At 44.1% G+C, this 15,567-nt stretch overlaps 1 protein-coding gene across 1 annotated transcript in view; it reads left to right on the top strand.

Annotated features, from left to right (window-relative positions):
• Positions 1-15,173, top strand: part of Siah3 (siah E3 ubiquitin protein ligase family member 3) — a 95,535-nt gene extending 80,362 nt beyond the window's left edge. Inside the window, exon 2 of the mRNA XM_004844208.4 lies at positions 14,311-15,173. Coding sequence (XP_004844265.1) covers positions 14,311-14,979 — 669 coding nt within the window. The 3' untranslated portion in view covers positions 14,980-15,173. The remainder of the gene's footprint in view (positions 1-14,310) is intronic.
• The last annotated feature ends 394 nt before the right edge of the window (positions 15,174-15,567 follow it).

Raw genomic sequence — 15,567 nt, 5'->3', positions numbered from 1 at the left:
GACCAGGAGTAATTATTGCTTAGCCCAGATGGAGTGCTGTGAAAACGCAGAGTTCCAGCAAAGGAGAGAAACTGAAGAAGCTCACGTTCATTCTGACTCCTTAATTATGAAGCTGGTACATTCACAGAGCTCGGCTGGAGGACTTGCCATTTCTGAGTTTTGAAGGGGAAGGCTTTCGTGCCTTTATCAACTTGCTTTCCATCAGAAATTTTCTCCAGTATTAGCATGATGGAAGAATTTTTTGGCAGCAGTGAAATAGTAGAAGGGGTGGAAAAAAGAGTAATGCCCTTCAAATTTCCCTTTCTTTGCACATAATTTATACATAAGTTAATTATAATCAAAGACACTTAAAGTGGGTCCTGGCTCCTTCCTCACCTACTACCCAAGGCAAGTTTCTATTCCCCGAACTCCTTTAATCCTTCTGCCCCTCTCATTGGGTTCAAAGAGGAGAGAAGAGAAAGCAGAAAAGTGGTGCAGTTTGCACTCAGATAGATTAAAGACAAACTTTGGCACATTAAACTTTTCAAGAGTTTATTTGAGCAGACAGTGAACAAGGCAGCTCCAAACTGGAAATGCTTAGGGATTTCTCTGGAGGTGGTTGAAAGGAAGGCATTATTAGGGTAAATGTGGAGGGAAAATATCTAATTGGTTACATTCTGAGCAATTGCCTTGTTTGGATTTCTGCTCCTCACCTCCCTCCAGGAAGCTCAAGACCATAAAACTAATGCCTAGTTGCCTGCCTGTGATTGGCTAAACTTAAGTTGTATTTTGCTTAAGAAGGAATCCAGGGTGTTAGAGCTATCACAGTCCAAATAGCCTCCTATTTAATTATTTTAGGAAGCCTTTGCAAGAAACTGGACAGGATACACCCCTGGCCATTCTCCTATAAATATCTTCCTAGCTTGAAAGCATTTCCTCCTCTTACTAGAAAAGAAAACTGTCTGAGGACAAGGACCATATTTACTTTGTTCAGTTTTGTCCCAAGCACCTCCCACAGGATGCAGTAAATACTCAACACATGATTAATGGAATGAATGAATGAATGAATTCACTATATAACAGTAGGAAACTATGGAATTCAATGGGCTCTGCAGCAAAGCATGGCATTTGTTCATGTATTATTACTTAAAACTAAGAGAAAGAAGCTGCTTCTAAATCCTGAGCATAAAAACTCACTTAAACTAAATAATAGAAAATTACAGGCAGCCATAAAACATGGAGAATTTTTAAATGGAGAATTAGTTAAAGCCAAGTCTCTCCTAAAACACAAATCTAAATACTATGAAAAGAAAGAAGATAAATGAACTCCCCATTCTATATTTAAGAAGTCTCTCCCAGGATTTGCTTCTTGCTATCCCCCTGAGAAGTCTTACCAAGCAGCAGAGTCTGCAGGACTCTGTATGACTAATGCATCACAAACAGGGCACCCCCATTACCTGCAGTGTGAAGGTAACAATACAGCCTGCCAGGACTAGGAGGTTGTTAAAGAATCTGAGACTTAGAGAGGAATGACTGAGGTCATTAAGAACCATCTACTTGATTCCTAAGGAATGCTAGGGCTTTTGTGAGGGGGAAAAGGGCTGCCCAGCCTCAGGTAAGTGGACAAGGAAGAATGAGTCCAGCCTCTTACTCTTCAAAGTGCTGTCTGTGCCCCCACAGCTTTGACATCTCTAGAAACTGCCACAGACCTGCTAAGTCTGAGTCTGCCTTTTACGAAGACACAAGGTGACTTGTGTGCAACCTGCACAGTGTTTGAGGATCGCTGGTCTAGCACACCCTCAGCAGAGTAGTGAAAGGAGATTTCTGCTGCTGCTTGTGAACTGCTAGGAAGGTTGGAGATTCGCACAAGTGCACAGAGCCAGGTGCTTTGGATCAGTGGCAGCTTTGCCTGTGCCTTTCCCTCTGCAACACCCCCTAGTCATAAGGAATAGTGGAGAGAGAGGAAGTGAGCCCATACTCCCAGGGGATCCTGGAAGTGACTAAAGCTGTAAGCACTGCAAAGCTGGAGCAACCTAGGCTGGAAGAAAGCTGAGCTAAGGCTTGAGACTTAATACCTAATTGTGAGGTGAGGCCAATTGGAGAGTTTGGAACTACTGTAACAACTGAGCACTCTCCAGTGGGGAAAATGTGAACAAAATAGGGCTACAGTTGAAATGTAGCCATCGTGAATTATGGAAAAAAATACATATATGAGGACAATTTGAATTGCCTTGAAGTAGAATAGACTAATTATCTGAGCAACACTAATAAACTTGTTCCTTAGAGATACACAGTGACTGTGATCACTCAGAGATGAATACTGGGTGAATGAATTACTTGAGGCTGGCTGGACTGCTAATCTCCCAAGCCCAGAGGGCCGCCACTTGCCCTCTTGCCTTCCCATGCCTTCCCTGCAAGCCTCAGATTTTTATTAAATACGTACCGAGCTTCTGGCAAAGATTTGGAATCAATAAAACACCTGCCCCCACCTCGCTTACAGGGATTTACTTGGAGCTGTCAGAGGCTCTTCATGCCTGTGACACTGCAGAGAGAGAAGGAGCCATTTACTCAGCAAGGTATTTACCCAAAGTCAGGAGTGAGGCTCTCTGACCCTATACCCACACTGTGCACTAACTTCACTCGTTCACCCCCATGCTTAGTCTCAAAAAGAAGACTTCTGCCCTAGAACCAAAGGGCAAGTCCATGAACCCCTCTTTGTTTCTTGGCCCGTGTCTCCCTAGAAGTGTCAAAAGTGATTCCACCTATCTAAACCTGCAGGGTTCTGGTGTAGTTCTCATCCTCTGTCCTTCACTCCCATGAGCTATTCTCATCACAGGAAACCCAACAACCTCCAACAGATGAGCCAATGGTGCAAATGGAAAGATGAAAGAAAAGATCTTCTAGGCTTCTTACTTAAGCCCTGTGAGATGTGCCCATTTACCTGTGCTCTGGAGACAATGGCCAAACCCATCCATCCTCTGCCTCTTTTGTTCCTTTCTCCCTCCATTGCTCTTTCTCTCTCATGAGTTTAGTTAATGAAAACTTGGGGGAAGAGTCCAGAAGTAATTGTTTCTTCCTTGAGATCCAAACAATTAGCAGGAGGGGAGAAATCAGGACCTAACCAGAAGGACCTGGATTCCAGGGTGGGTCCTAAGTTCTGCAAGCATCAGTTTTGGGGGTATCATTTTCTGAGTCCCAAGAGCTGAAAGATGTGTAGAAATGCAAGTGACCATGGAGACCATGGGGAACTGTCTCCTAATGGGTGTATGCTCAGGAATGGTCTTTACCACTGCACTGCTATTAGCATTCTGGTGCTCTCAGATCTGACTAGAATTTCCCATGGAAAATGCTCAGCTTAAAGCATTCTAGGGCTATTTCTCCAGTTGACATCTCCAAACCTTTACAAATTCATCCTGTAAACCAATTTCTAAGACTTCCAAACCACATGATTAGGTAGCATCACAGCAACTCTACTTCTCTGGTACCAAAATCTGTCTTAATGATTTTCCCTGTTGCCAGGACAAAATACTAGATGCCTGAAATTTAAAGAACAAGAGGTTTATTTTAGCTCACATTTAGTCACATAGGCAGCTGGCTCCAAGGCAGGATGGCATGGCACAGGAACATGGTGGAAGAAAAGCTGCTTGCTTCATGGCAGACAGGAAGTAGGGAGCACAGGGAGGAGCAAGTGAGGGAGATAGAGCTTTCCAGGCCATGCCCCCACCGACCTTTTTTTCTAACCGAACTCCACCTAATGGCAAGAGCTGTACTGCTCCCATAGCCCAGTCACCTTCCAAAAGCCCTACCTTTGAGTGCATAAGGCTACATCCAGATATAAACCATAACATTTAGTGAAAGTTTCTGTGCTAATGAAAATATTGGATGAGAGTTATCAGGGAGCTTTAAACATTTGGAAGGGCACTAGTGTTTTTTATGAATACATCCAGTTTAGACATGATCTTAGAAATTACGTAGGATGAATTTCCTTAGCTCCTCCCTCCTTCAGCTAGTCCATATAACAATGGTAACGATTATGATGGTGATGGGGATGACAAATAATAAAAACAGCTACCACTTGTGGCCTTCTTACTGTGGGCTTGATAGTATTGCACAATGTTCTTTGTGTCTCATTCAATCCTTATTTCAATCCTGTGAGATATTATAATTCTTACTTTATAAATGAAGGAACTGAAGCATAAAAAGGTTAATTAATGTCTCTAAAATTTATACTCAAGTGGGCCTGACTTTAAAAATCTGTTTTCTTTCTGCTGTGAGCCTCTTTTTATTTACCCTTGGTCAAATGACACATGTCCTATTTTAAGGACAGACTGATATGCAGACCTAATTTGCTAATAGTGATTCTTTGGAATTAAGCATGCAGTTGGAAGACAGTCCTGTGTGTGAAATAGCATGGTACTCTGCTCTAGATTTGTGAGTCTCTGGTAATGTGTTTTTTATTGTCATAAAATTTTTAAAATTTAGACATTAATTATATATTCTGATCATCCCTCATATGTGAGTATGAATTCATTCATGGCTGGCAATTTGGAGTCAGACCAGAAGCCAGAATGGGACAGGCTCAATATTATATTCCAGTAAGCCAGGTCTGACCTTAAGCACTGGCCTGTGGTTTTAAAGTCTGGGGAGAGCCGGTTAGGATTATTTCAGCTTCATTTTACTCTGAATCCACAAACATGCAATTCAAAGATACACCTGAAAATGGGGATGCATGTGATACGTGCTGGTCTCCAGTGTCTCCCTAGGCCCCTGTGACCCACAGTCCATGGTCTCAGCAGCTACCACCTGGGAGAAATCTACCAGACCAGAGGTGTCCAGAGCTGTGATTTGTTATCTTTGGTGGAGAGATCCAGGAACGGAGAGAAGGTAGGAGTGGAGAAAGTCACATCCACATTCCAGGGACATGCCCACTTGAGTCTTCTAAGATAGAATCATTTAAGACCTAAAATAGTTTGTTTATTCATTCACTTGATAGATACATAGAAGTGTATATACATAAATATCTTTTAAACGCTGATAAGGTCACTTTCATAGGCCTTAACGGTTAACATGTGGGCATATCTTTTAGGGGCCACCTTCCAACCCACTCTACCTAGTAAAAAGGCCACAATAGTATATCAAAGAGATGCCCTGAGGTGGTGGCAGTTGGACAGTGAAAGGTGGTTAGATCACATCAGGGTCAAGGGGAGGAGACATCCATCCTCCCCACATATACTCATTGGACACCTTCTATTTCTAAGCAGTGGGCTGGCGCTGGAGGCACAGCAGGGAAGAAACAGATGCAGCACTACCCACCTGGAGTTCACATCACTGTCCAACAGAAAGACCAGATGTTGAATAAGTGTGCTGTGGGTTAGAAAGGGACATGCAGCAGACAGACCTGTCCTAGTCAGAGTAAGGAGTCCCTGAAGGGTGAAACAACTTAGCTGACCCGATCTCTGCTGCTCTAGGAGGAAGCCATGGGGAGGGTGGAGAGTTCAGCAGAGTGAGCTGAATTTGTAAAGCTCCTGGTCATGCTGCCTTTAAAGAACTGTGTGGCCTTGGGGCAACCTGGTCATCAGGTTGTTTCAGACCACCCAGGACACACCTCTGCCTACTGGTAACTTGCTAACACATCTGCTTTCAAAGTTTCCTTTTGCATATGTAACAGTTTCTAGCAGCCACCAGCTCTTTAAGGTTAGAGCATTAACTCCACAGCAGCCTCTGCTCTTGAGCAACACTGATGCCCAGAACCAGGCGTTGTGCAGATTGGCTGAGATTGCCCCAGCTGGCTAAGGTTGTCCTTCCAGCAAGTTCAGCACATCCCATCATTCCTGTGGTCCTAAAATCACCCTACAGAGATGTTCCTAGTTAATAGGGCAGGTAATTAAATTTTAACCTTTAAACTACCCATGCAGGCCCTGGTTTCACTTGCCAATTGCAGATATAAGTCTGACTACCCAAAAAGTTGCTTTCAGGAAAGTCTTTCATCTACATGACCAACCACAAGACTTATTAGCACATCCCAAGCTCTTCAGGTGAAAAAGCAAAGCCAAAGAGTAAATGGAGAGGGAGCAGCAGTCCACCAACTATGGGGTTTGCCCGCAGGCCTGCCTCTAACATTTGCAGGGCTCCAGGAAAAAGTGCAAGTCAAGGCCCACGTAATGTATATGTAAATACTTAAAAGTGAAAAAAACAAGGTATGAGATCTTGAAAATGTTCTATCCTCTTACTTTATTATGCCTTCATAATGAGCTGTATGCATAGCTCCCAGCCAGCAATCTGTCTCACTTTCTTCAAAACCAGGCTTCATCGTGTACTATAATGGGCCTTGCGCAAAGGCGAATAGACACTACACTAGACACATTTAAGCCTCACTCATAGCCCTCAAAGCAGTCACCAGTTGGCCACCCCTTGTGTCCTGTGGTTGGCATTCTAGAGGATGGATCCCTGAGGTAGCTTGGGATGCAGGGAATTGACTCAGAGCCAGAGAGAAAATTCCAGCATCCTAGTTAACCAAGTGGTATTTGGTGAGGTTGAAGTTACCTCCTACTGACTGAAAACAGAAAATGAGTAAGGACATGCGGGACATCCTGTCTTTTGTTAGATCCAGGACCCCGTTTAGGTGAGAGAAAGTGAGTCTAGATCCATCCAGGAGGAGGACGGATTTCCTGGGCTGATCTGGCAACTGTACTTCCCAATCAAACTGTGAGAAGCAATTTCCCATTAAAAAAGGGAATGCACAGGCTTTCAGTAAACTCTGTCAAAATTAAAAGCAAAGAAGGAGCACTGGCAGGAGATGTTTCTTTTTGGAAGCTTGTATTATATTCCCATGCTGGAAGCTGGTCGCAGCTCAGAAGCCACCTCTTGTTCAGGCTCCAGTGCGACTTCGGTGTCCCATCCCTGTCACGTTCTGGTGTGGAGCTGGCAGGACACCCTCCTGAAGAGCTCACAGCTGTGGGCTCATTTGTCCACACACAATACATATTTCACCAGGGTAGAGCCTCCAGTGTACATGATCCAGAACCGGGTTTTGTTTATAAATCATTCATTCCATCATTCATTTAGGCAGCTCATACTTACTGAAAGTCTATTGGACGCCAAACACCGCAAGGTACTAGGTTTGCCCATCATGGAAGCAGGCACAGGCCAGATCAAATGTAACCATTTGCAGCCCAGTTGAGGAGATAAGGCCACTAACTAGTGGTTTTCAGTGTAAGTCGAGATATATAGTGAACCATATGAGAAGATCTTAACTGCTGCATGACTCCTTCACAGGGCAGGGAGGGAGCCACATCCCCATCTTGCAGCAGCTGATGGTCTCAAGCAGACATCACTGGTTGGGACCCTTAATGCACCTGAATGATATAAAGGACAGAACCAGTGTGCTCTAGAAGAAGCTATTACTAACACACTGATCTGGGCAACAAATATGTGTCAAGCATTGGCTGTGTGCTAGGCACTGTACTAGCATGAACCAGCCTGTGGTCTGATACACTCAGCAAGCAGGAAAATATTCATGGCCAAATATCATAACCCTGGTGAGCCAAGGGCTAGGATCTAGAAACTAAAGAAGACCCATGGTGTCTTAAGTCTGGGGATTCAGAGGTTTTGTTTGTTTTTTCACAATGTCATCCACATTTTTCTTCCCTTCCCTTTACACAGCCAAGGACTGCATTTATAAGAAGAGCAGTTTAGGAGGTTTTTGAGACCCTAGACCAGTATCTTTGTGGACATCTGTATGGATCTCTTTCATTGTTTTTCACCTGTGAGCCTTGGTTTTAAATAGATTGGTCCCCCAAAACTGCCATATTCCTCTTTTCAAAGTAATACCCCATTCCCATCTTACCTAATGAATTGATGGCATAGATAGCTAAAGACTCAAGGCTCCTGTGGGTACTCACTAATGTCACCGCATTCACTTTACAAAATTTTGTTCACTAGAAAAGAAACCTTGGACACAGTGATATTTCAGAAGTGAGATTCTAATACACTTAAGAAATGGCATCAGACCACCAGAAGACCTGACCCAGAGGCTGGACATAAAATATTTAGGGAAGAAGTTTTCAGGAACCATTTGTAAAGTAAGGAATCTCTGTATTGTGACCAATCCTCACTCATTTCATCAGTGAGAAACCATTCCTAGAATCCATTATGCTGATTGACAAACCACTGGCTTCACCAAAGGAAGACCTATATGGAAGTGTTAATTAACAGCATCTGGTGTGAATCAGAATTATGGATATGAAATGAGGCAATTGTTCTTATTATCTCTAGTATGTCATTTTTTATTTTTTAATTAGTTATTGGTACATCTTAGGTATACAATATAATAACATTCATCATTGGAAATTTGCACCTTTACATAATCCATCTGGGTTCTTACTTTTCCCCCTTCCCCTGACTTCCCTTCAATGCCTCCATCCCTCCCTATCTACAGAGACTTTGTTTCCATTTTTTCATTTTCTCATTTAATTCCATTCCCTTCTTTCTTTCCCCCCCTCCCCCTTTCCCCTTCCCCTTTGCCCCTTTTCTTCCTATTTCACATGGATGTCATCTTTTTTTTTTTTGGTACTGGGGATCGAACTCTGGTCCTTACGCTTGTGGGGCAGGCAGCAGAACCACTGAGCTAAATCCCTGGCCCTGAATGTCATCTTTTTAAATAAAATGTTAGGTGATCACTTTGAAATGTGAATTCCTGATCCAGGAATTGACAACTTCTAGGGTATAGTTTTAAAATATATACACGTATGTCACATTCTTCATATGAAAATATTTTAAAGAAAACTGCAAACATCATGCTGTCCAAATGAAGATCTGCTCCACTGATGAACCAAATGTGACTAAGAACTGAATCTGGTAGTAGGGGAAAGGAGCATGAGATGCATTAAGATACCCTAGGAAGTAAGTCTCATTGTTACATTCCCTATTTTTCAACTGTTTTGAAACAATCCACTGTCTCCCTTGGAGTTTTTATGCCTGTGCAACAGTCACAATAGGTTTGAGGAAAAGACATGAAGAGCCAGGGAACTCCAGGAAAACTGAATGGGCAACATTTAGCCTTCCTAGAAACAGAGGATTTTTAAACACTATGGAATTTGGAAACTAGAGCAGTCGCAATTATTCTCCCTTCTGAGAAGACCTGATTTTGAACTTGGTTCAGGCCTTTTCTTTGTCCCAATACTCTAATGCCTGTCTGAAAATATTACCCCCACCACACACACACACACACACACCCCACTCTTCTGCCCTTTGTGTGAAGTGCATTGAGAGCATTTCTTCCCTTCTCCCCTTCACTCAGGACTAAACATCTTAGCTAATTAATACAAATAAGAGCGTGAGCAAACTCAAAGCAATAGCCTGTCATTTAAAATTAGGTGCAAAGTCCTCTTCCCACTGAAATGCATTTGCAGGGCAATGATCCTGGAGGCGAATGGACAGGAAAGGCAATCTTCTAAGTGATCTTGTTAACCAGCAGAGCTGGAGAAAAGGTCCTGTGACTTTCCAGGGATAGGTTTCCCCTTCGGAAGCCAGGATTCGGAGGGATAGCCATTACCAACCCAGGGAGTGTGGCTGATCAAATTAAGAAATGTGTTTTTAAATTCAATTACACCCTCAGTGGAAATGGCCTCACTAATGGTTGGAGAAAAAAATTATGCCTAATCTATAAAGCCTAACATTTCTAAACCCAATTTTGCACATTATTCTAAAGGTTAATTCAAAATCTTTCTTCCAAATGGGAAGTTAAATACAGCCAATAGAAAGAAGGCATCTGCTGACTGACTGAGGGGTTTATCAGTCTGTAAGAGTTCATTAGTTTTAATTAGTGTAATCACTAATGTTGGATTAACAGTTTAGTGAAGGAAAGTAATTACTCACGCATTCACAGTATTAGATGGGAAGATTAGGATTCATTTTCCAAAAATGATTAGCATTTTGCCAATTAAAAGAATCCTTCTCCCTGCCAGCAGCCCTGTGACCTCCCTCGCCCAAGGATCATTTAAATGAAACATATTTTGCATCAGAAGATGGAGAAGGAAAAAATGAAAAATTAAGGCTCCATTTATTCTTAGTGCTTTCTCCCACAGCACAGCAAGTGCACAGGTCATGTTGAGTTCATGATGTCCCACTCTATTTGCATAGTCATTCACTTCGGTCTCTTTGGATTATACCCCTGGCCCTTTGTAACTCAGTAACGATTTTTTTAAAATGTAATAGAAGATAAAGCCAAAAGGAAGAAACAGGAGATTCCAGGTGAAATGTCCATTACCTGGGCCCTCTGATTGCAGAGTTGGCTGGCGTTGTTTGGAATGCCAACTTGGGGTAGGCTCTGCTAGTGGCTTGGGGGCATCATGCTGCCCACAGGGGCACAACTGAGTGTCTTGGGTCTTCCTGCTGGTTTCCACTGTATACTGAGGCATCTGATCCTCAGCTGTGCTTAGGAGACTTCGGCAATGCGGCCCAATTGCTCTCCACTTCCACCAGATCCCCCTCTACCAGTTTTTTTGAAACTTCTTAAATATCCTATGTACTTTCTTATCCTTACACCTGTTGTTCTCCCTGTTGGCACGTCCTTTGCCAGTTTCTTTAGAGAGGTCACCCTTCGTGCTTCACTGTGTGCCAGTGTCACCTCACATTGGCCACAATAGCTACCCCTCAACTTTGTACTAGCAGAGCCCCTTGTGCTCATAGTTCTCCCTCAGTGTGGGAGTCTGGGGGTTTCATGACCCTCTCTGGACACTAAAATCCTTCAGTACTAAAGTCTCGTATATAAAATGGCCTGCAGTTTGTGTAGAACCCATAAACATCCTCCCAAACACTTTAAATCATCTCTAAATTATTTATGATAACTAATATGGTATGAATGTTATATAATTTCTTATTAGACTATATTGTTTCAGGTAGAATGACAAGAAAAAATTCCATACACTCAATACAGACTCAATTTTTAAAAAAAAAATATATATATATTTTTGGTACCGGGGATCAAACTCTGGTCCTTGTGCTTGCACAGCAGGCAGTGAAACTACTGAGCTAAATCCCTGGCCCTAAAAATATTTTTAATGTGTGGCTGGTTAAAATCATGGATGTGGAACCCACAGATGTGAAGGGCCTACTGTACTGCATTTTGCAGTGTATTATAATATACACAATACTAGCGAGCTCATGAAACAAAAACAAGGATCCTCTTCTCTACTCTCAACCCCTTGTGCAGTTGAACGAATGGTTTGAGTTGTGGGCATATCTCTCTCCCTCCCCTCACTTTAAGCCCCATCAGAGCTCAGCCTAGGAGGCCCAGCCTATTAAGATCAGCAGCATCACATAGGAGGGAACTAGGATATCTGCGTGCAGGTGGCCATCCCCTCTTCACCTGCCTGCCTCTCCCATACCATTTCCAAAGGGAGCCAATCCTTCCTGAGTGCATACCCTGGCTCCTTTTGCTGGCAGGCTTCTTGGGTGGGTTTCCCATGAAAGACACTGGCAGGAGCCTGGAGGGAGGGAGAAGGGCCACCAAAGTATTTCCTCCCCACTTCCTCCCTGTTGTGGTGTCCCAACTCTGACATTAGCTGAACAGATCTGAACAAAGAAGATGGAACATGGATTGAGAAAGGCCATGAAGAGGATAACTTGCCCAGAGGCCACTTCTGAGGTGAGATTTCAGGATGCTCTGTCATCAGGGGCCAGGATTGAGTCAGGAGGCCCCTGGCTGGGCTCTAGGCAAGGTCAGGTTCTCCAGGATTTTACAGTGGCCTGTATTGAGCCAGGATATTTCCAATATGTAAATGTCACTTGACTGGTATGGAGAGAGGCAGGCATCCTCCAAGGTTAAAAGTCCCCACAATCTTCACCCAAAACCACACCAAAATGGAAAGCCACCTTAGTATATCACTTGACTTAGTTTTTAATGCTATTTTGCAGGCTTTATTTTATATAATCTACTAACAACTCTTTGAGGTAAATATTTTGCCAATAAGAAAACTGCCTTAATCAAGGCTGCTAGATAAGTAAAGAGGGAAACAAGCAAGAGTCTCTTGACATTCCACCTGTGATTTTCCCAATATACCAACTCTGGCACTTTTAACTGATCTGGGCTCCATTCCCAGCCTCACCCCTTTGTGATCTGTGTGATTCATCTATAAGACCAACATACTATGTTCCTCTTGTGGTTGTTATAAAGACAATGTGAGGGCAGAGAGTGGAAGGGGTCAGCATTTGGGGTTTTCCATGACAGCCCAAGAGTAGGTGCTCCAGAGCACAGCAGAAGAGGCAAATTGCAGACTGTGGGGAAGTCAATGGAGGGCCCTTGAGCCTGACTGATAGTGTGTGAGCCCTGGACTTCTTCACATCAGGAGGTGGGAGAAACACCCTCCCTTGCCCAATGAGCAAATGGTACAGGTCACCAGCAGGCAAGTAGAGGCTAGGCAAGATTTATTTTTAAAAAATAATAAATTGATCTTTACTGTGAAAAGCTTAATGAAATAATTATAAAAATAAACCTACTTTACATAGTACCTAGCACTTAGTAGATGCTACCTACAGTTAGTTCCTGCCCCCATATTTAACACAAAAGGGAAGTCAGACTCATCACTAGCAGGTTTTAGGGCCCAGCCTGTTGCATCATAGCTAAAGCCACACTGTCACCCTTGAGGCACTGAGGCCTGGTGGAGGTGAATGAGAGGTGACAGCAGAATGCCCAGTAACTGTCATCTGGAGTCAGGTTTCCACTCTGGAAAGGCTGTTGGTGCTCACACTCCTGAAGGGAGAACACATACTGGCAGCTGGGGCTAACAGCTCAAGAACAGAGCTCATTTGAGGCCCACCGGCATCTAGGGCGCCTCCACTGCCAGGTGGTCATCTCAGTGCACTGTGTACATGCCCATATGCTTATGGACAAGTGTGTCATGAATGTGTGGTGTCTGTGTGCATGATGTATATATGTGCGCTCATGTGTTTATGTGTGTGCTGCATTATGGACATGCATGACTATGCGAGTGTGCATGTGTATAAGTGTATGTGTATGTTTGTGTAAGCCCTAAAGAGGGAAGGCTTCCTAAAGGGACACCAGTCAGTTCTTCCCAGTTAACCACATGAGCCAAGAGAGAGAAAAACTCTGGTAGCCACAGTGCTGTGAAGGAGGGATTTTCACCTCATACTCTATACTTTGGGAATGAACAGAAGCAATTCCTGGAGTGCACTGCAGAGCTGCCACATCCCCTGCATGACTCAGATCCTGCAGCCTAATTAAAGGCAAGAAATACTCAGGAGTGGAGAGGGAGGGAGCTGAAGGCATGACTGAGAGTCGGGGGATGTAGGTATGCCTATATTAAGAGTCAGGAGATGTGAAAATGAATCTAATCTAGCCCTTGCCAGCTTTTTAGCCTCAAGTACATTACTACTGAAGCCTGTTTCTTCAGCTAGAAAATATGAATCATAGTTCTCATGGCACAAGGAGGACCCTTGTCAAACTGTGATTAATTGTAAGTGCCTATACCAGCCACACCAAGAGACTCAGTGTCTATCTTGCTCATAGCTATATTCCTAATACCTTCAGGCCCTGGTTACAGCAGGTACACAGTAAAGGTTCACAACACCTGATCAGAAGGTGCCCTCCCAGATCCTAGTGCTGTTGAGGGCATTTGTGGATGAACTACCATGAGGAACAAAAGATTAGGTGATTGTCACCGCAGAGGCTGCCTGGGGGTGAGTCTTTGGGAAGCTGCTCTGGAACAGAGAGCTGGGAACATGACAAAAACGTGTGTGGTCTCAGAAGTCCCAGATGGGATTTCTCCCTGCCACTGTGCTCCAAATGCACACAATGGCATCTATCTCACTGGTTGCCTGAAGACTGGAGAAAAGGGAGCCCAAAACATCATGATTCCTGTAATACTGGGAGGTCAAACAAATATTATGGAAATTTTGTTCTAAAAATAACAATAATGTGAATTTTTAAAATCCATTGACCACCACTGTCTGCGCAAAAATATCAGCATTGTTAAAAAAAAAAAAAAGCAAACACAAGGATTTTTTTTTTTTGGTTCTTTATGATTGATGATCATCATGGTGCATGTTATTTGAGGGAGAAAATTGTCTATTTGCTTGGGTAGCTTGTTAAAGAATCAGAAAGACATGAATATTGCATTTTCTTGGACTGAGTTTTCAGAATCTCAGGCCTCCACCTCCCCAGGCACCCATGATCTTCCTCACTTAAAAAAAATGAAATGTTCTCTGCACTGGACAGTCTGCCTGCTTTTAACACTTGAAACACCAGGGAAGTCGCAGGCAGGGAGAGAGATGGGCCTTATGTCCCACTAACGCTCTTCTCTTGTCTTCTAGTATGTGTCCAGTAGACGGGCCATCACTCAGAGCACTGCAGAGCAAGGCGGCTTCCACCCTCACCATCTTCCCCACCACCACTGCCACCACCACCACCACCACCACCTGCGCCACCACGCCCACCCCCACCTCCTCCACCACCAGGAGGCAGGGCTGCGTGCCGCCCAGGTGACGCCCTGCATGTGCCCCTTGTTCTCCTGCCAGTGGGAAGGCCACTTGGAGGTGGTAGTGCCCCACCTGCGGCAGATCCACAGGGTCGACATCCTCCAGGGAGCAGAGATTGTCTTCCTCGCTACGGACATGCACTTGCCTGCGCCGGCCGACTGGATCATCATGCACTCCTGCCTCGGCCACCACTTTCTTCTGGTGCTTAGGAAGCAGGAAAGGCATGAAGGGCACCCTCAGTTCTTTGCCACCATGATGCTGATCGGGACCCCCACCCAGGCAGGCTGCTTCACCTATCGTCTGGAGCTCAATAGAAACCATCGTCGTCTCAAATGGGAGGCCACCCCAAGATCTGTCCTTGAGTGTGTGGACTCCATCATCACTGACGGGGATTGCCTCGTCCTCAACACCTCACTGGCCCAGCTCTTCTCTGACAATGGCAGCCTCGCCATAGGAATTGCCATCACTGCAACAGAGGTCCACTCCACAGAAGCTGAGATATGAGGCCAGGAGCCACTGGATGTTCACACAGCCACCAAGAGACTCTGGCAGAGTGCCTTGGGCCTCTGGATGTCAGGACACCAGACTCCTTTTTATTCTCCTTTCTCTCTTCATATATAATTTTTGTCTCAGGTACTTTGGTGTATTTAGTATATGTCTGCCATGGGCATTATATTATGTAAACATCCTGTGATTCAAGATCTGCTGTGATGTCTCTTCTGTTTTGTTGGTATAGTTTGGTAGAATGTTTCTAAGATTTATCAGAATAGTTATTTCCCACCACTCCCTAATTCCTTTCTCCGTTGCTTCCCAAGGAACAAAAGCTGCCATGACCATAAGCAGACTTGGGGGTTGAAAGGAGATTTAGAAACCAAATAGTTTCTTCCTTCTCTTTCCCATCAATTTAAGAGAGAGCTAAATCAGCCCTGTGTGAAGGCAGTAGTTTGGGGGAGGATAGCTGGCCAGCTTCATAACAGATCATGTTTCAGAACAGCCAGGCACACCTGACACCTTCCCAGGGGCCTCAGGGTTAAAGCCAAGCTACAGGGACACAAGGGGACAGTATCACCTCCACAGACAGTGGACAACAGC

This window comes from Heterocephalus glaber, unplaced genomic scaffold, assembly GCF_053883595.1.
Source record: "Heterocephalus glaber isolate CG9 unplaced genomic scaffold, H.glaber_assembly_v1.0 deba00001666, whole genome shotgun sequence".
Lineage (NCBI taxonomy): Eukaryota > Metazoa > Chordata > Mammalia > Rodentia > Bathyergidae > Heterocephalus > Heterocephalus glaber.
This window is presented reverse-complemented; position numbering and strand designations above follow the sequence as displayed.